Source organism: Polyodon spathula, chromosome 16, assembly GCF_017654505.1.
Source record: "Polyodon spathula isolate WHYD16114869_AA chromosome 16, ASM1765450v1, whole genome shotgun sequence".
Lineage (NCBI taxonomy): Eukaryota > Metazoa > Chordata > Actinopteri > Acipenseriformes > Polyodontidae > Polyodon > Polyodon spathula.
Genome location: NC_054549.1, coordinates 32,479,194 through 32,498,394, shown reverse-complemented (window position 1 = coordinate 32,498,394; position 19,201 = coordinate 32,479,194). Strand labels below are relative to the sequence as shown.

General features: G+C 35.7%; 1 protein-coding gene across 1 annotated transcript in view; it reads left to right on the top strand.

The window, feature by feature from the left end:
• Positions 1–1,254: 1,254 nt before the first annotated feature.
• Positions 1,255–19,201, top strand: part of LOC121328373 (S-adenosylmethionine mitochondrial carrier protein-like) — a 54,596-nt gene continuing 36,649 nt past the window's right edge. The window contains exons 1-5 of the mRNA XM_041273004.1: positions 1,255–1,378; positions 3,431–3,587; positions 6,084–6,193; positions 14,109–14,213; positions 14,607–14,654. Of these exons, the coding sequence (XP_041128938.1) occupies positions 1,346–1,378; positions 3,431–3,587; positions 6,084–6,193; positions 14,109–14,213; positions 14,607–14,654 (453 nt within the window). The 5' untranslated portion in view covers positions 1,255–1,345. The remainder of the gene's footprint in view (positions 1,379–3,430; positions 3,588–6,083; positions 6,194–14,108; positions 14,214–14,606; positions 14,655–19,201) is intronic.

Below are 19,201 nucleotides of genomic sequence, written 5' to 3'. Positions count from 1 at the left end.
GTTTAAAAGTAATGTCTTTTCCCCCCTGTTGTTTTCTTTAATTTGCATGGGGACCTATGACTCATTCAAACAAAGGCTTGTGTTATTCTGCTCTTACAATATTTCAAAATATCATCATAGCCTATATTTATAATTGTATATGACTTACAGAAATAACAGTGTGTTGCATGATCCTAAAAGAAATGTGAATTATATGTGCCTGTGCAACACTTAGTCAGGATGTCTGGCTAAAAAAAAAAAAAAAAAAAAAAAAAAAAAAAAAAAAAAAAAAGTTTATGTCAAAGTTAAGACAACACAAACCTCGCTGTTAATTCAAAATGAAGGCAGATGAGACATAAGAATAGGCTTTGCTATGTCTTCATCAGGTGACGATGATTGTTCAGTGTTTTTCTTGTACTCGGAAACACGCACAGCTAATAACACCTCTTTATTTCCCAGATTTTTTTACAAGCAGAACCAGTCCTGTAAGGCGATATTTCCCAGGAGGTCTTCAGCTCATTGAAAATGTAACATTGTGTTTGTGTGTCCTCTTTGACAAATTGAAGATCATTGTGAAGGCTGCCAAATCAAGTGTATCTCAAGATTACCTAAAACTTTTTTTTTTTTTTTTTTTTAATACAGCAAACCAAAAATACTTAATATAATTTGTATTTGACCTAGCTAGAAGAAAAATACACACTTGGTATCTTAACTAAGGACCGGAGGACTGAGTATATATTGCATTGTAATTGTCAACACAAAGTAATTAGAAAAAAAAAAAAAAAAAACAACAAAAAAAAAAAAAATGAACCGAACTATGTTCTATCCTTTTATATTATATTAAACATTTCTCAATGTCCCTACTATATGCCTGTGTTTTTCAGTTGGCAATTCCCCATTAACCACTATTCATTTTCTGACTATAAGCCAAACACAGCAGGTTTTTTTTTATAAAATAAATCTACCTATGACGTATGAAAATATTTTGAAATACGCTACAATTTTAACTACTTGTCTTCAAATTAAACGAAAATAAACGTATTTTTTAATTGAAAATTAAAATAAAATCCATGGCATTAATAAGAAAAACAAAATGGCCATAAAAAATAAAACTATATATTAGATAACAAAACAAGGTTTAATATGTATCCAACGATTCTGTATGCACTATCGCACAGATGTACATGTGACAAGCAGTGAAAAAACAGAAACACGTGGAGTTGTTTGCATTCACTAACCCGGAAGTTCTATTCTGGGTCAAGGAAATATGGCTGCGCCCTTGAGTAGCATGAATTGTATCAGGCAGAGGAACATCAGCTGGTTTTGTCGCCAGGAACACTAGGCATCTTTGTCCTCATAAAGGAAAATGCAGAAAAGAGAATTTACAGCATCACTTCTGGTAAATACTGTGTCTAAGCTTGAGTTTATAAGCCGCGTTAAGATTTAAATATTTTACAGGATATTTCCTAGCTTCGTTGTGCTGATGTGATTCAGTCTTGGCACAACATTTCAAAGAATTACATTAATTGAGCAAGACGCTTTAATGCAGTAAAATGCAATAGTGGTATGGCCGGGTATTTAATTAGCTGTGGTGTGTGGAGGAGACCTGTAAACTTTAACCGAAAAGCTGGTCACATTGCAAAAGTTAGTATTCAAGGTAAAGGTTAGTTGTTAAATATTTTAACACGTATAGCTGTGCTAATTTAAAGTGTGACTTTATTTTAAATCTAAAATCTTAAGCGTGAACCTGAATCGATGGATTAATACTGCATGCAGTGCTTTTGAAAGGCTGTTATGTTGAATGCTATATTTAATATTTGTTGTGGATCTCCCAGAAGCACACATTGATTGCAGACCTGTGTTACGTTTCCGTCTTTTTTTTTTATTGTAATAAAATCGTAATTTTCCCAGTAGGCTTTTAAAAATTAAACTGCCATCAAGATTGCTAAAGTCAGTTTTCATCAAAAGTGAAGCAGCGCCATGTAATTAGTTACCCACTTGGTTTATACAGTACTAAAACAGTTTAAATTTGATCTGCCTTCCCTCAGATGGACATGAATACTGATGTATTGTAGGTATAAGTCTGGGATCGATTTATGCAAACCGGGTAGATAGATTAAAACCGCATTTTCCTTATTGATTAGTCTATTGCTTCAGTATGGGATGCATACTGAAAGTGGCCTCTATATCACTCTTGTCTTTTTAAGTCAAATTCAGAAATACTTTTAGCATACTGTCACAGATGTTAGGTATTTTGCTAACTTTTCTTTTGTATTAGCCTAACAGGTAATAATTGGCTCTGAATTAATAGTGTGCTTTTTTCAAATATCATTTTAAATGTCATCCTAGGAAGACCTACATCAAATTAATATCAAACTTATTTTAATTCTGTCAGTCAGAAGAGGAGTTGTAGTCTCAAAACAGGTCTGTAATCATCATCATCAGAAGTTGAAAGTAATAGCAATGCAACACAAAAAGAACAAAGAGAAAGAAAAAAATAGTAGGCTGACCTTGATAGCTCTCCAGTGTTTTTAAAGTTGCTTGTTAGTAGAACATTTATATTACATTTATTTTAAGGTGGGAGTAATATCAAATGCAAGATTTTATTTTAAAAAAAATGCATGTTTTAAATATACAAGATACAATGTATAAGTTAAGCATTACTCATTGCTTTTCACGTGTTTATAAATGTTGAGGATCAGACCACATTTAGGAACATATGCACTGTCCGTGCATATAGTATTGATATCATTTGAGGTTACAAAAAAATGTTGACAGCAGCAAAAACATTAAATATGCAAATGAGTGAACCTATATAAAGTTGGATTAATATTTTATATATAGATATATATATATATATATATATTATATATATATTTTATACTATTTTGTAGTTTCATTGATTACATGATGTTAAATAAAATGTCTAAATTATGTTCATGTTGAGTTTGTTTTTTTATGTCTCAATCCTAAAATTCTAGGTGATGCAAAACTTTTGGCCATAGCTGTAAATCACTTTTTAATGGGTTTAATTTTGAACCTCTATGATAAAGATGGAACCTCCTGGTAATCCAAACCTCTCAGTTCTCTAATTTGAGGGCATTAAACTGGTCCAGTAATGGTTCGAATGAGGCACAATGCACACATTGGCTTCTGATGCCATTATGTTTGTTCACTGATAATATATTCCCATACAGAGATGTACAGTAACATCTCACATGGGACCATATTCATAGCATTTGTATAACATGACATTAACAGCAGATCTTGGTATGACTGTGAAGCAACTTCCGTTGCACAGAGTAAGAGCTAGGTCTGTACTAAGCATTCCTAAATCTGCAGCTTCAGGGGCTGCTTTAGGTGGTTGTGCGAGGTGAGGAATAGTAACGGTACATGGTGAGTGTTTGCCCTATACCAACGTATCATATTTTCCTCCCCTTGTTGTTTCAAGGCAGGTGGCTCTGCAGGGATGTGTGTGGACCTGGCGCTATTCCCCCTGGACACCATTAAAACACGGCTGCAGACTCCCCAGGGGTTTCACAAGGCAGGTGGTTTCCGGGGAATCTATGCCGGCGTTCCCTCTGCTGCTGTTGGATCTTTTCCTAATGGTGAGGTGTCTGGGACTTTGGGTATTGGGTTTACAATGTTTTATGAAGACCAGAATTAGACAAGACTGGATAAAGGCTGTCGTTTCAGCAGAACTAAACTGATTTCACCTGGCTATAGTTCATATACAAATATATGATGACAGCCCTTTGGAACAGACTTGAAAAAAACAAAAAAACCTTTTCAAACAACTCATTGGTTCTAGATCTGTGGAAAGTGACATTTATTTTAATGAGGCCTATATGTGAGTCATGGGAGAAGTTGCACTGTAAAAGCGGGTCATCATCAGAAGCTGAAAGTAATAGTCATGCAACACAAAGAGAACACAAAATGCTAGGCTGACCTTGATTGCGATAGTTTTTAATGTTGCGAGTTTATAGAACCTTGTGATTATATTTATAATTTATTTAAGGTGGGAGTAATGTCAAATACAAAACTTCATAAAGAATATGTATTTCTGATACAGTAACATACTTTGTCCTTCATGGTGTTATGCAGTATTCACTGTTGTTTTTTTTTTTTTACATTTGTTTTAAAAGGCTGAAGGTCAGATGTGACAGAAGTATATGCATTACAAAGAATAACCCTGGTCCCAGTGACCTACCTCGGGATATGGGTTGACATGCTTTGACCCGGGCTGAGTGAGACAAAATGCTTTCACAAGGAACATTTCTGTTTATTTTGTTTAGCCATATTTTTGGTTGATTGAGACACAATGAGCCAGATTGCAGCAGGGTTGAAGAAACATTTGCTCTAATCAACATTTGGGCGGATGGTTCAATCCAGAGAAGCTTGGATGGAAGTATCCGTAAGAAGCTGCTTCCAGGGCATTTATATACACGTTGTGTACTTGCGTCTGTCACCCAGGTCAACCCTGCTTTATCGGAAGCAGTCTGAAATCACAAACCCGACCACCTGACACTGGCTCTTGCCTGGGTAGCTTCTGACCCGGGTAGATCATGCTAGTGTGAGTGGCTCATGATAACATCCTTAATATCTGTAAATACATTAATATATAAATAACATTTTCTTTTGGAAATAGATTATATACAATACTGCATTGTTCTGTAGATGAGTTAATAAGTTATTATGCTAAGAAAATAGGAATATCTCACTGGGGCCTGAATATGCAGAGTGTGTGTTTAAATTGTGTAAAACCTTCAATGAAACTGCAGTGCAACCCGAGACTGTTAGCACTGGGAATTGACCTAAATATTAGGATCTACAGCAGTTCCCTGCTATATTCGAATGAGTAGTCTTGAAACAGAGGTGACCTTTATTGTACCAAATTGCGACACAACATGAGCATAAAACTGAGCAGAAACAAACACATCAGTATCTGCTAGCTTGGCCTTTTGCATCATGCAGGGCCTGAACCAATACAGGCATGGAATCAGTGAGATTTTATTTTACACTCTGGTCCAGATCTTTCCGTAGTTTGAGTTTTGACTGCACTTCATTCGCATTGGCAAGTAGTGGCAGAGTTTTCCACGATTTTCTATCGAGGTGTACCCAGACATGTTTGATGGAGTTCATGCCGGGACTCTTAGGAGTCCAGGGAAGAAGCTGCAGCCATCTCTTCTCAACAAGGTGCTGGTGATTCTGGGTGTACAGCCTGTGGGGTTGTTTTCCTGCAGTACAATCGTATGAGATCGTTCCGAAGGATTGCAATGTAACTTGCTCTCTTCTCCTAATGAACACCAAGTCACTCTTTCCAAGGCTTTGTCATGGGGTGAAATGGACCTGGCAAACAGGTGCTCGTTGTGCATGGTTTGTAACTGTTGTTGGGTGGCCAGGCTGACGTTGTGCAACAGTCCAGCTTTCCTTCTAGTACATCACAATAATGTTATGCAGACACCCATTTGAAAGTCTCAAGATCTCTGGCAATCTGTAAAAGGTGAAATATCACACGCCCTTACTCTCCTAGGCATGTTATATACTTTCTCTGAGCTGCACCATGCAGATGGCTGAGATGTATACCACAGTCATACTGTGCCAGGGAAAGATAACTAAATTGACCTTGGAATCATTTTGATAAGGACAGCTGTTTTGCATCAGTAGAGTCATCTCATTGGTTGACCTAAAGAAGGCTATGTCATGGGATAGAAACGTGATTAAACTGTGCATGGACATTTCAGCTCACTTTTTCACAGCACTGACACCTGATTGGTTGAGCTATTAAGGGCATATTTTGAAAAGCACTTGAATTTTGTTTCTTTGCACAAGGATTTGTCATACTTTTCTACAATATGTAGATGTGGGTGGTGACTGGACCTGTAATGTGTCACTTTAATCCTTGGCCAGGGATTCATGTTGACATTCCTCTTGAAACCCAACATACAAAGATCCAAGCTTTTGTATCCATGCACCTCAGGTGCATACAGTTTCCTTTAAACTATAGCAGATGCAAGAATAGGCTTAAACTGTGCCAGCAAGTTTATTCATTACTGTAATTGTAACTAATTGGTCCTAAACAGAACGGTTCTGCTTCATTTCAGCGGCTGCATTTTTTGTCACCTACGAATATATGAAGGCCCTGCTTGGCAATTCTTCATCTCCATACATGGCACCAGTTAAACACATGGCGGCAGCATCCCTTGGAGAAATAGTAAGTTATATATTTACTAGCGAAACCTAAAGAATTTACATGTTTACATGTTAAGGTTACAGACAAACAGTCAAAGATTAAAATATGTTTGGCTAATATTTTCAAAGCAGCTGGGTAAATACTGTTAGAATCCAAGTGCCTAATATTTGCCAAGCAGCTGGGTACATAATGTCTCATTACTTTCTATTGACTTAGCTGGGGTCTTATTCCAAAAGCAGCTACCACTAGTTTTTCCCCAGGGGTAGTGCTAGAATGTTTTTCTTTTCTTCATGGTGTTTCCACGGTGCATGTTTGTTTCCCGTCTAATCATCTCAGAACACATTATTTAAAATGTTTAAATTGTGGGATCAAACAGATGATGATTGAGTTAAGAATGAGTGTGTATTAGCAGTTCAGTTTTGTCAAAGCTAATTTTAATGCATCTTAACATTTTGATACAGGTGGTATGATAATATTTTTGAGCACTGATTTTCTATTTGTGTAAGTCATTTAAAGCTATTGAGTTGCATACCTTCTATGTAGTGCCCATAATACATATAAATGTGTTTCTTTAAAAAAAAAAAAAAATGCAGGTGGAAAACAGGAAAAGGGACCCCTGCAGCTGTTGCCTGTAGTTGTCTCTCAAGTTTGTAAAGTAAAAGAAATATACAAATAATCTTTGTGAGTCTTCCCATGGTTACATGACTGAAGAATCAAAGGATCATTCGTCACACTGTACTACAGAAGCCTTAGTAAGCAGGATTTTGTTTTAAATGTTCCAGATGTACAGGATGACTCTCTCACGTCACCCAGCAGCTGTGTCTGTTGGTGACGTCCAAGAATGCTGATACTTAGGGACTTGGTTCAGTCCAGACAGACCCATATGTTGGGAACACTAGCTGATACTTACAGCTGGACATGCAACATTTCAGAATATTAAAAGTCGTTTTGAAAAGCACTATTAATAACCCAGAACATTTAGAAATACAGTGGATATTATTAAAATCTGTCCTCCACAGCTATTAAACAGTCAATAGTGCTGAATTAAGAATTTACTCAGTAAATTAAATGACTCAAGGTCTTTTTCAGTGTCTCCAAATGTTTGAAAGGTTTGGGATTCATCCACCCACTACTGGTAAAATGTGAATAGACTCAATGGTCACATTAAGAGAAGTGTGTGTCTGTGCTGACTTATTTTTTATAACAAAAGTTCCCTTTTCAATGTAATAAAAGGAACATTTTCATGAAATTCCCCCTTGTAAAAAAACAAAAACAAAAAAAAATCTCACCTCTGCATTTATGATTATTATTTTAAATATTAAAATATTTGTTTAATAAATGTAGTGCTGTTGTATGGTATCATCAGCCTAACGGTTTTTGAAAACCTGTGAAATGCAGTGATATTGTTTCCTAAAAACCCAAGTTTTTCATTTCATTTCTAAATTGACAATAAATTGGACCACAGCAGAAGGAGGTGATTCCTCTAACACCCCGGGTACAGAGATTAGACACACTGACAGGGACTAGATTTGATCTGTAACTATCTGTTATATGGCTGAGGTTTGCTGCTTTCAAAAACCATATTGGGAATACAGATCGCTGCATTTCCATTGACATTTAATGGAATTCTCTGTTCACAGCAACTTAACACTTTCCTCAGGCCAATGTTTTAAAATGAAACACCGAAACTGAGTATTAGCTCCTGCATTGTTAAGTCTTTGCATTCAAGAGATGTTCTAAGCAAAAAAACAACAACTGAGCCTACCAGAAAGCAAACGGTGCTCTTTCTGGATTTTTCTCAACTGTTTTAATAGTATAAATCAGTCTCTAAACAAAACAGAACAATATACTATAACTGTTTAGTTGTACTGGCACTAAGGGTCCATAGCAGTTTTATGAACGTCACCTTAATATAAGCAGTTCATTAGTGAATTCAATAATGTCTCTTCATTTTTTCGTATTGCTTTTTTGTGTGAGGTTTTTGGTGAAACATAAATTACAGCACATGCTAATGAAGACCCTGCACCTTTTTTTTTTTTTAAAGCTTTTTAATGAGGTGTGAAGACTTCCTTCAACTTCATGAACATGAAGAGGGGACCAGAAGACCTGCAGTGAAAACCTTGCAGATTACCAGTGATCACAGCATGTGCAGAGGTTGTCTTGTCTTCTGTTTGTGATGTTGAATGATGGAGCTTCACATTAACGCAGCTTTCAGTTATCATTCGGTAAATTTCTGTTTCACTCCTGCTGACCAAGCAATACACCGTTACTGGTTTCACAGACTGATTAGAACTAATTGTGGTCTACCTACTCTTAGTCAGACTACTTCATGGTCTTAATCTGTACTAAATAATAAAGATAAGATGAAAGCTGTTTTTTAAAGAAAAAAAGAGACTGCACTGCTGTCTCACTAGTTTTTGAATGGCCATTCTGATACACAAATTGTTTGTTGCACTTGAAAAGTGTTTACTCTTCAATCTGATGTCTTTTTAAATGCATTTATTTTTTGCCTTACGCGGCACAGGCAGGTTTTTGCATTCTCTTTTTTATTTTTACTTAAACTCAGTGTTTCATTGTAAAATAATGCACTTGGACATTGGAGACTTAGCTGTGTAACAAAGGTAGTCTAGCACAGTCAATAGGATCCACTTTGGGAGTGTGTTCTGATTAATGGTCTTTCTGACAACTCTTTTGTTTTTTATGGCAAAATCAATGCGAGGGTGGTTAAATCTGCGGCCTTTCAACTTCCTATCGCTTCATTGATAAAAGGTATATATGTATGAAAACAGAAAGATCCCATTTCATCATCCTTATCGCCGAAATAAGAACATTGTTTTGAAAACTCAAGTATCTATGAAAAATGGATAAGTTGATGGCTGATGGCGGTAGCAAACAGGTTGTTAACCAGCCATTATGTCAGATTTATCTTCATTCCCATTCATTCGACGTTTTCTTTGAAAGCTCATTTGTCATGTTGAAGGAATGGTTTTCTTGCATTTATAACCCTTGTCTCCCTGGGGATGTACTTGAAAATACAGTGTGACATGACAAGGTAGGGCAGTTGGCAGCCGCTTAACTTGGCATGGCAAATAATCCATGAATTTCAACAGCGAAAAGGTGGCTTGAAATGATTTATTGTGCATTGCTACTTATGCATGGTATTCCGTTTAGCACTCTGTACACAACATGTTCCCATTTAAATCTATAGCAGTTGAATTTGCATTTGAATTAACATATGCATGCCTTTGCTTGACACTGCTGTTTAGACTGCCAGAGGGTTACTGGTTTGTCTCATAAGCTGGCTAGTTAGACAACGTGGCTTGAAGGATGGTTTTTGGATACTGGTATAGACATTCAGTTCTCCCAAGAACCAGATTTGTGTATGAATTTCTGCAATAGAAGTGATGTAAAAGAAATATGTAAAATGACCACTGTTGTGCAGTTTCTCATTCAGGCACTACAAAAATAGAAGACCATTATGGGAAATAACTTTGCGGCATCTTATGTTACATTAAAAAAACCTTTTGCCAGGTTGACAATTATAAGCATTCATTTGTGTGGCATTTTATGTTTTGTAATATTCAATCAGCTTGTAAATGAAGATGAATTGATTCAAAAAACTAAAAGGACACTGCCAGACAAATGTATTATGCAATTAGAGGCTGAACCTACAGTAGCAGATTAGAAGCTGTCAACCACCCACCCACTCATTCCTCTGAAACAGCAAGGAAACAATGAGAAAGCAATGTAAAAAGGGCTGCTAAAATCTGTGTGGCAGGGTATGTGATAATTAATCATTTCACAAATATTGTGCTTAATAATGACATGTAAAAGCCAAGCAGTTTCAACATTAAGCATGTGGAAATCATCATGGGCTGGGCTACTCAAATATCTCAAATTCTTATACTGTATACTGTTATGTCTTGTTGATATCCTATTTATTTATTAAATAATAACTGAAATTGTTGTTTATTGTATTTCCAGACAAGCAGTCTCTTGATCTTTTTGTGAGTGCCCTAGAATTGTACATGTTTTTGCAGTAATTTCCAGGAAGTATAAATTGTATTCTAAGTAGTTTTTACACTTGCTAGAATCAAAGGTTTCCAAGTACGATATAAAAGCAGGGTTGATTTGACCACATGATGGCAGTATTGGTACGTGTCTGAAAGAAACCACCGACTTTAACATATCTTGCTGGATATCAATATATAACTAAACTGCCTGCATATTTCAACAAAAGTCTGTAAATTTATCATTTTTGTAGATGCTGTTAAATTATTAATTTTAAAGTGTATACAATGTTGTTTTTCTTGTACAAAAATAGAACATTGTATTCATATATATCCATATATATATATATATATATATATATTATATATATATATATATATATATATATATATATATATATATATATATATAATATATATAGATATGATATATATGGGGAAGTTATATATATAAATATTTACACACACACACACAAATAAATCTTGTTTTAAAATACAGTAAATACAGATTGAGTGCAAAATACTATAGTGTGTGTGTGTGTGTGTGTGTGTGATATATATAATATAGAACTCCCACTCAAATGCACTTTAGCACATGCAAAAAGAGAATGTTTGTAAATTGAGTTAAATGGCATGTGACATAACTGACCTTGCACAGTACCATCTAATGGTTCATTATAGGCACTCTAGCAGCCATATAACTGCTAAACTGTCTTAGTATTGCATGACTAACCTAACATAAAGAAACTTGCATTGGATTTTCCAGTAGATGGCGCCTTGTTATGTTTGACAAAAAGCAGTAATCTGTCTGCAGAATTCCACACTAAGGAAATATGTATGTATTTTTTATAAATGACCTATAGTGATGGTGTGGTGTGTTTGTGCAGGTACAGTCTACCAGTATTCACGGTCCATTATATATATATATATTCATTAAATTGTGTGAAGGCTTTTATATTTCATAAGACTACGTGTATAACCCAGGTTTGATTATGTTACAATTACCAAAATGAATTTCCAAGCAAATGATAAACCTGTTATTATATAATCTGAATGAAATTGGTTTGGTATTCTAATTCCCCCTGTTGCTTGCTTGCTTGTTGAAATTCTTTCTGATTATATTGTAGCTTGAGATGCAAGCCTGCCCTCGCATGCAGAGAGTCTCTGGGTGCAATTTCTGAACAGTCGCTGAAATTATAATTTATTATGTCGCAGAACGCTCCTCAGACAGGTTGGAGTATAATATTGAAATTATTTTTTTGTGCACTGCATGTGCTCTTCAAGCAGGAGGAAACGCTCATCTTTCTTTATGCTTGAAATAATCTGTGAATTTGAAATGTCTAATGAAGTGCTTTATAGCTAGACTAGCCATATAATGATATTGCAAGCTGGGGGATGAATCATATAAAATTGAGAAGTCATACATTTTGGAGAGAAACAAACCTGTATTCAAAAAAAAGAAAAAAATAACTCTTAAAAACCTCTTCCTTTGACCCATGGTGGATGGGATTGTTTTTAGTAGATATTCACAGTGGTTTAGGCACTTTCATTTTTCCCCAAAACTGCCACATAAATGGTTAATAATGTGCATGCACTATCAAATGAGTCAATTATTTTACCATAGATTACACACATTTATGAACAATACTAAATCGGTTTTCAGCAACAGTAAGTTGAAGCTTATTATTATTATTATTGTTATTAGTTTATTTAGCAGAATCCTTTATCCAAGGTAATTTACAGAAACTAGGTTGTGTGAACTATGCATCAACTGCAGAGTCACTTACAACAACGTCTCACCATAAAGACGGCGCACAAGGAGGTTAAGCGACTTGCTCTAGGTCACACAGTGAGTCAGCGAGTGAGCTGGGATTTGAACCCGGGACCTCCCGTTTTACTTTTCTTTAACTACCAGACCACACAGTCTCCTGAGACTATATCTGAGACCACTTACTTTGGCCATGCTTGCTGTAGTACTGGATTCAATAGTGGCTTCATCTTTTTTCAGCTACCTTACACAAAAACTTGTGTGACAGAAACATTTCAAACCTTGCATACCTTTTATAGTAAATACAAGTGCCAACCACCTGTCTTGGCTTGACATTCAAACCCCTGTTGCACAGCTACATTGTGGCAAGTGTATATGTATTGAGCGTCCTACGAAGTAGATTTGAAAAGTAGTCCCTAGGATGACATTGCTTTCATTTTCTTGTTGTACAATAACAATATTGCTGTTTTGTTCCTGCTCAGTGAAGGATACCCCCCACCTGCCCCCGTAGTTTTGATTCAAATCTGAGAAAGATCAAAGTTATTATGAAACAAAAATGTAAGGCACTCAGAGAATCAGAAGGAAATTGCTAGACGTGGCACTTTGTGCCTCCTTGCTTGCCGAGATTGAGGCGCTGTGGAAGTCAGGAGGCCACGCTGGGTTCTTTGTACCCTCTCGGCTGGGGAGATTGCTTTTCATTTGCCTGACTCTTTAACGCTTCCTTTCTGCCACCTTATTAATACAGAATAAAAAAAAAAGGATACCGTAAGGACATAAGGTGTTATGAAGGATGAATCACTATAAATATTTATGCCAAACTTCAGTAGTTGACAATTCATATTTTGTTGACATATTGGGGTCGTGTGTTGTGTGTGACTCCTTGAATTGAAGTGGGCATGAAGTTGTGCCTCTTTTTAAAGCCAACCAAGTCTATTATGCTCTTACAATGGTCTGACGTGTTCATGTCTGGTTTATAAAGAGGACATTTCTCTCTTCTCCAGGCTATCTCTAGAATAGCAAGTGCTTTTCAAGCCAAACGGCCTGCTTGTCTAGAATGAATGACTCTTTTGAGCTAGTAACCACACTTGACTTATTTGTTAACATGAAAGTATCTTGGTTCATTTTAATAATGTAAAGGTTGTTCACCATGTAATGCATGTTGACAGTATTTTAATTTATTGGAATCAAATGACAAAGGTAGCTAACATTAGGTTCAAATGTGGCTCATTTTGTATTGTAGTCAGAAAATGCAAAGTTTACAGACAATTGCATCTGCCTATGCAGCAGGATGCCTTGCCCTGTCAATCTCTCCTTAAGCCTTTGTGGGAATAAACGGCACACACCGGAAATACTATGCCTTTCCCCCTGGAAGTTGTGACTAAAGTGGCAGTTGCATTTAAGGTTTCACATGTTCACATTAATTGTCTCTTGAGAGTTTGTCAGCCTACAGCTATGGCCAAAAGTTTTGCATCACGCTTTGGAATGATCTATTTTTGCTTCATGAAGTCGATTGAAACTTGCTAAATAATATTCTATTAACATCTTGAATTATGTACCGCTTTGTAGTTTTTCATATACTTAATGAAAAACTGGCAACAATTGAAAAATGTGACATTTCGAAATCTAACATGAAATACTGTACTTCTGTTATTGCTTACAGTAGACACTTGTGATATAATTTTCTAGTTTGTTTGACAAAAAGATTGTGTAATAATTATATAATATACTTAATTGTCTTAGTCCTAAAATTCTAGGTAATGCAAAACATTTCGCCATAGCTGTAGTTACTGCACTGCATTATAGGCTGTCTGTTTCCAGTTAGCTATAATTGTATGCTACTCTTAACCCAGGCAGTATTTGGCTTAGTTGACTGTTATAGTAAATGATGTTGAGCTTAAACGTGTGTTTCAATCTGTACAAAGCAATTTTCAATTGATGCCTCTCTTAAGTGCAGTTTTTATTTCAAACTGGCCCTTATACTTTATAATCTTCTTCAGATTGTAACTTGTCTTTAGCGTAGAACTGGTTTAAATAAAAACTCTAATTTGATTTGTGCTGTTTTGATGTTATTAAACTGATGTGAATCAGTTATTATTATTATTATTATTATTATTATTATTATTATTATTATTTATATACTTTTTCTGTTTCTTTTCAGATAGCATGTCTTTTCCGGGTTCCTACAGAGGTTATAAAGCAGAGAACACAAGCCTGCCCTTCGTCCAGCACATACCGAGTTCTTCTTATCACTCTGAGGGAGGAGGTAGGAACATCATTAAAAAAGAGTTTAAAAAAGGCATTGGGCAGGGGTTTGTGGGTTTGAGCACCATGTGGCAAGTCTGGTAAATACCATTTCTTTATTGATATGTAATTCATTATTTAGTTTATTATAATGTATACTTTTGTAGTATTTTTACCTTTGGTAACACTGTACAACGGTGCATCATGCATAATAGGATAAACATCATTTTAATGTATTTATGGATACCTCTCTCTTTGGTGCATGTGGGCATTCTGTGCTGTAACTTGATTTGAACTGTGTTATTTATACAGTAAAATAGATTAAACAGTGCCTTGTTAACTGCCTTGCTAACTTATGATTTCTGATCTCCAGTTATTTTATATTTTGAATGTGCCTTTTTTATTTTTATTTCAGGGTTTCCTGGGATTATACCGAGGTTATAAAAGTACAGTATTCAGAGAGGTAGGACATGCTGTGAATTATTGATAATTACCCAGTTTGCAGCCAAACATATACTTACATTTATTTGTATGCTGTTTCTGGGTTTTTAAATCATGTGATGACATATATTAACACTGCTTTCATTTGCCAGCATTGTCTTCTTGTTCTGTTATTTAAGATTATTCTAGCAGGTGTAAAGGCGATTAATTCTGTGTTTTCAGGATTTTCATAAGTGTTTTGTATGAAGGTGACACTAATCAAACCCTCCACACCTCTATCCTGTACTTATTCTCTGGCTCCCGAAACAGATGTTGTTCACGCAAATTCCATCTGGACACAGGAAAAAAAGGGCAACAAGCCTTTTTGATTTCTCCAAGGGGTTGAGAATAAATGAATAATTTTCAAGCCTACGGAATACAGATTCTGCATACTAATCAATAGATAAAACACACAGTTACAAATGAATAGGATTCTCTTTAGGATATATTTTGACATAATGTCAGGATGGTAATTAATTTTCTGGACGTGACCCTGTCGAGATAACTTTGTTTACTCAAGATGGCAGTGGTCCGCAGGAAATTTAATTGAGGTCTTTTCCATTATGTATATTCATTAACGAACCTTCAAAACTGATTTCTGATTAAATATTTCTGGTTTTGGAGTGCTGGCCTATAAAATGAGAACAAATTATTGACAAATGAAATGCGGTTTCTTTCCAAAATGAAGCAAATCACAAGTGACCTTTATAGCTTGGGCCTTTTAAAGAAGATAAGTTTGTCCTTGCAGTGCTGTGTTGTACTGTACTGTACTGACAAACATGCCAGTTCTATCACTGGTGCATTGCTTGAGTGGTAAAGAGACATCATTTATCATTGTAAGACACAATCGCTGTTTCGTGTCAACTCCTGCCTCTCAACCATTACAAACAATGGCATATTTGTATATAGATTATGAAACCCTCTTTGTCTTAGAACCTAAAACTTGGAAGAATTACACACATTTTCTACATGTTGTACATGCATTATAAAAAGTGATAGACAAGTAGTTTATTCAGTATTGGTTGAGTTGACAGGAATGGCCCATATGATAAATACAATTGTTGAAGCCTCATTTGAAAACTTGAATTACAATATTAATTTCAAGCCTAATACTAACTTTGTTACGCCTGCTAGAACGTGTGTGTGTGTGTGTATATATATATATATATATATATATATATATAGATATTATATATATATATATATATATATATATATATATATATAAGTCTCAAGACTAAAACAGAAATATACTGTATGTTGCAGTGGAACAACCCCAGCAGTGCTGAGCACAAATCGCGGATTCAGTTGTAATCCCCAGTTCCGATCGCAAGACACAGAAGTTAGCTTGGCATTGATACATTTCAACTGCTACCAAATTTGAGGAAGTTGATAAGTACTGTACATATTTGTTGAGTTAATTGTGAAGAGAACAGTTCTGCAATTTTAAAAAGGGGTTACCATTTCAGCATACTGCATACTAATCTTAATGTGTTCATGTAGAAAAATACAATTGTTCTATGCTCATGTGATTGGGTGGCTCTTTGTCCAGAGGGTAAAGGTTAAAAAACATGTCACTTTTTCTCAGTGCTGCATTAGTTTATGAGATCATAATCTTTATAACAAAAAAGGAGATGTAAATGGTAAAGAGCTGCTGTACTAATATCTTGTAATATCAATGTTTCTCATAAATAAATATAACTGTATGAATTAGCTCTCTTGAAATTGCTGCAACCCCTTCCCTGGCATGGAAACGTCACAATAAGTTATAGTGGCATACAAGACGGCACCAGTTGACATTAAAGACATTGCTTTGTGAGGCAGAACAGACCTGGGCAATCTGATCTGGTGAAACCGTTCCACCCCCAGCCCTGGAATGTGTACTGCATACAGCTCAGTCCGCTCTCTGCTCGACAAACAGTTACAAATGTTCAGATATGGCAGTGCCCTGCCCTGCCCTGCCCTGCAGGTACTACAGGTTCTCTGTATTTTAGTATTACAGAAATAAATGACAGACTGTGCTTGCAGTACTGGCAAAAAAAAACAATAAACCCAGCTTTGAATTACGATGGTCTGTGCTGTATAACAGAAATGTTTATATGTGTCCCATAATATTATAGTTTATTTCATATAATATCTGTAATAGTAATGTATATATAATTAATATTTATAGCTGCTTCTGAGTAATGCTAGGAGCCACTATGCTAGAACAGAAATCAAGCACTGATTTTGCAGAAAGGCTCAAACCTGTTCCTGTTCCACTATGTGGAAGCAAAATGCCTCAGTCTGTTCACCTTACGAAATCCTGCCTTTAGTGTGTGGTAGGAAATGTGGCAAAATGCAAGCTATTTTATTTACAAATTGAAGTTACTGTTAGTCAAGTGTAAACATTCATTAGACTCCTGTTTTATAATAATGTGTATTGCTTGTTTTACTGGCTTGGGATGAATAAAATGCTCAACAAACATTCCTCTAATTTGATTATCGCAAGTACTGTGCAGTAGGTAAATATGTTCTGCTTTGCTGCACTTTTTTTTTTTAGCACACAACCCATGTAAGCTAAGGACTTTATTTTAAAAAATCAACAATCTTGAGACTTCCTTTCTATAACAGAGCTTAATGCATTAAAATGTAGCATGCATATTGATGCTGCACGCCAACAGGGAGCAAAACCCAAAAGGAGGACCCTGTTGTGAAAAGACACTTGGCAAATATTGGATTTTTTATTCATGTGTTCAGCAAAGCGAATAAACCATGTGTGAGCAATTTGTATGTACAGTATGTATGCAGTTTCACATTGCTGACCACCTGCTATCAGTCATGCAGAACGCTATCCCATCTAAAGAACAGAGTTGCAAAGGCATGGCTCGCATACAGCCATTCATGGTATATAAATAAGTACTTTATGATACACAGTACTGAAGCCTTGTTGTTTTACACATTTTTACAGATAGAACTATGCACGCATGGTTAGATGTTTGGTTTTCATAACCTTGGTACACAAATGGCTCTATATTAATTGTCTTAGACACAGGTTTAATTTATTACAGTACGTTGGTGTCTTTTAATTATTATTATTGTGAGTTAAAGACAAGTTGTGGAAACATCTGTCTTCCAGACTGGAGTTTCTTTAGCTTAACAGATTTAATTAAAGGTAAAGGATGAATTACTGACAGATTTAGGTATTAGCTGCAAAAATAATGTAATCTTCCTAGTAAAATTACATCCTTCAAGCTCATGCAAGCTTTGCTTTCAAAGTTCTGCCTGTCAATTTAAAAAAAAAAGATTCCAGTATGTTTTTCATGTAGCCAGACCACTTCAGTGATACTTGGCTGTCACTTGGGTCTTGGAGTATGTTGTACAGTTTTCTGTGCCTTAATAGAGCTGCGTTGCCAAGTCTGCCAGGGTCTAGACATAAGAACATAAGAAAGTTTACAAATGAGAAGAGGCCATTAGGCCCATCGTGCTCGTTTGGTTGTTAGTAGCTTATTGATCCCAGAATCTCATCAAGCAGCTTCTTGAAGGATCCCAGGGTGTCAGCTTCAACAACATTACTGGGGAGTTAATTCCAGACCATCATGATTCTCTGTGTAAAAAAGTGTCTCCTATTTTATGTTCTGAATGCCCCTTTGTCTAATCTCCAATTGTGACCCCTGGTCCTTGTTTCTTTTTTCAGGTCGAAAAAGTCCCTTGGGATGACATTGTCAATACCTTTTAGTATTTTGAATGCTTGAATTAGGTCGCCGCATAGTCGTCTTTGTTCGACTGAATAGATTCAATTCTTTTAGCCTGTCCGCAAATTACATGCTTTTTAAACCCAGAATAATTCTGGTCACTCTTCTTTGCACTCTTTCTAGAGCAGCAATATCCTTTTTGTAGTGAGGTGGCCAGAACTGAACACAATATTCAAGATGAGGTCTTACTAATGCATTGTACAGTAGTAACATTACTTCCCTTAATTTAAATACAATACTTTTCACAATGTATCTGAGCATCTTGTTGGCCTTTTTTATAGCTTCCCCACATTGTCTAGATGAAGACATTTCTGAGTCAAAAACTCCTAGGTCTTTTTCAAAGATTCCTTCTTTAATTTCAGTATCTCCCATATGATAGTTAAAATGCACATCTTTATTTCCTGCGTGCAGTACTTTACACTTTTCTCTATTAAATGTCACTTGCCATGTGTCTGCCCAGTTCTGAATCTCGTGATATCAATCAACCATGTCTGTTCAAAGTCTTATGGTGACTTTTCTTGCTGTTGTTAAAGAGTAAATCAACTTTTAGTCAATTTAAATTTAATAGATCTACATTATAGAGATCTGTGGTGTTGTCAACCCGTTAAGTAATAATACAGTACACTTCATTATTTTTTTATAGTGGTATAAAGGCTTCCCTTGACAGAACCTGGTTGGCACTTGGAGTAAAGTCAATTGTTAAAAAATTGATTGGCCCAAGAAAGAGTGCCCCTATCAGACCATAAACAGCTGGTAGAGCTATTGCACTAAATCTAATTAAAAAACAGATTAAGGG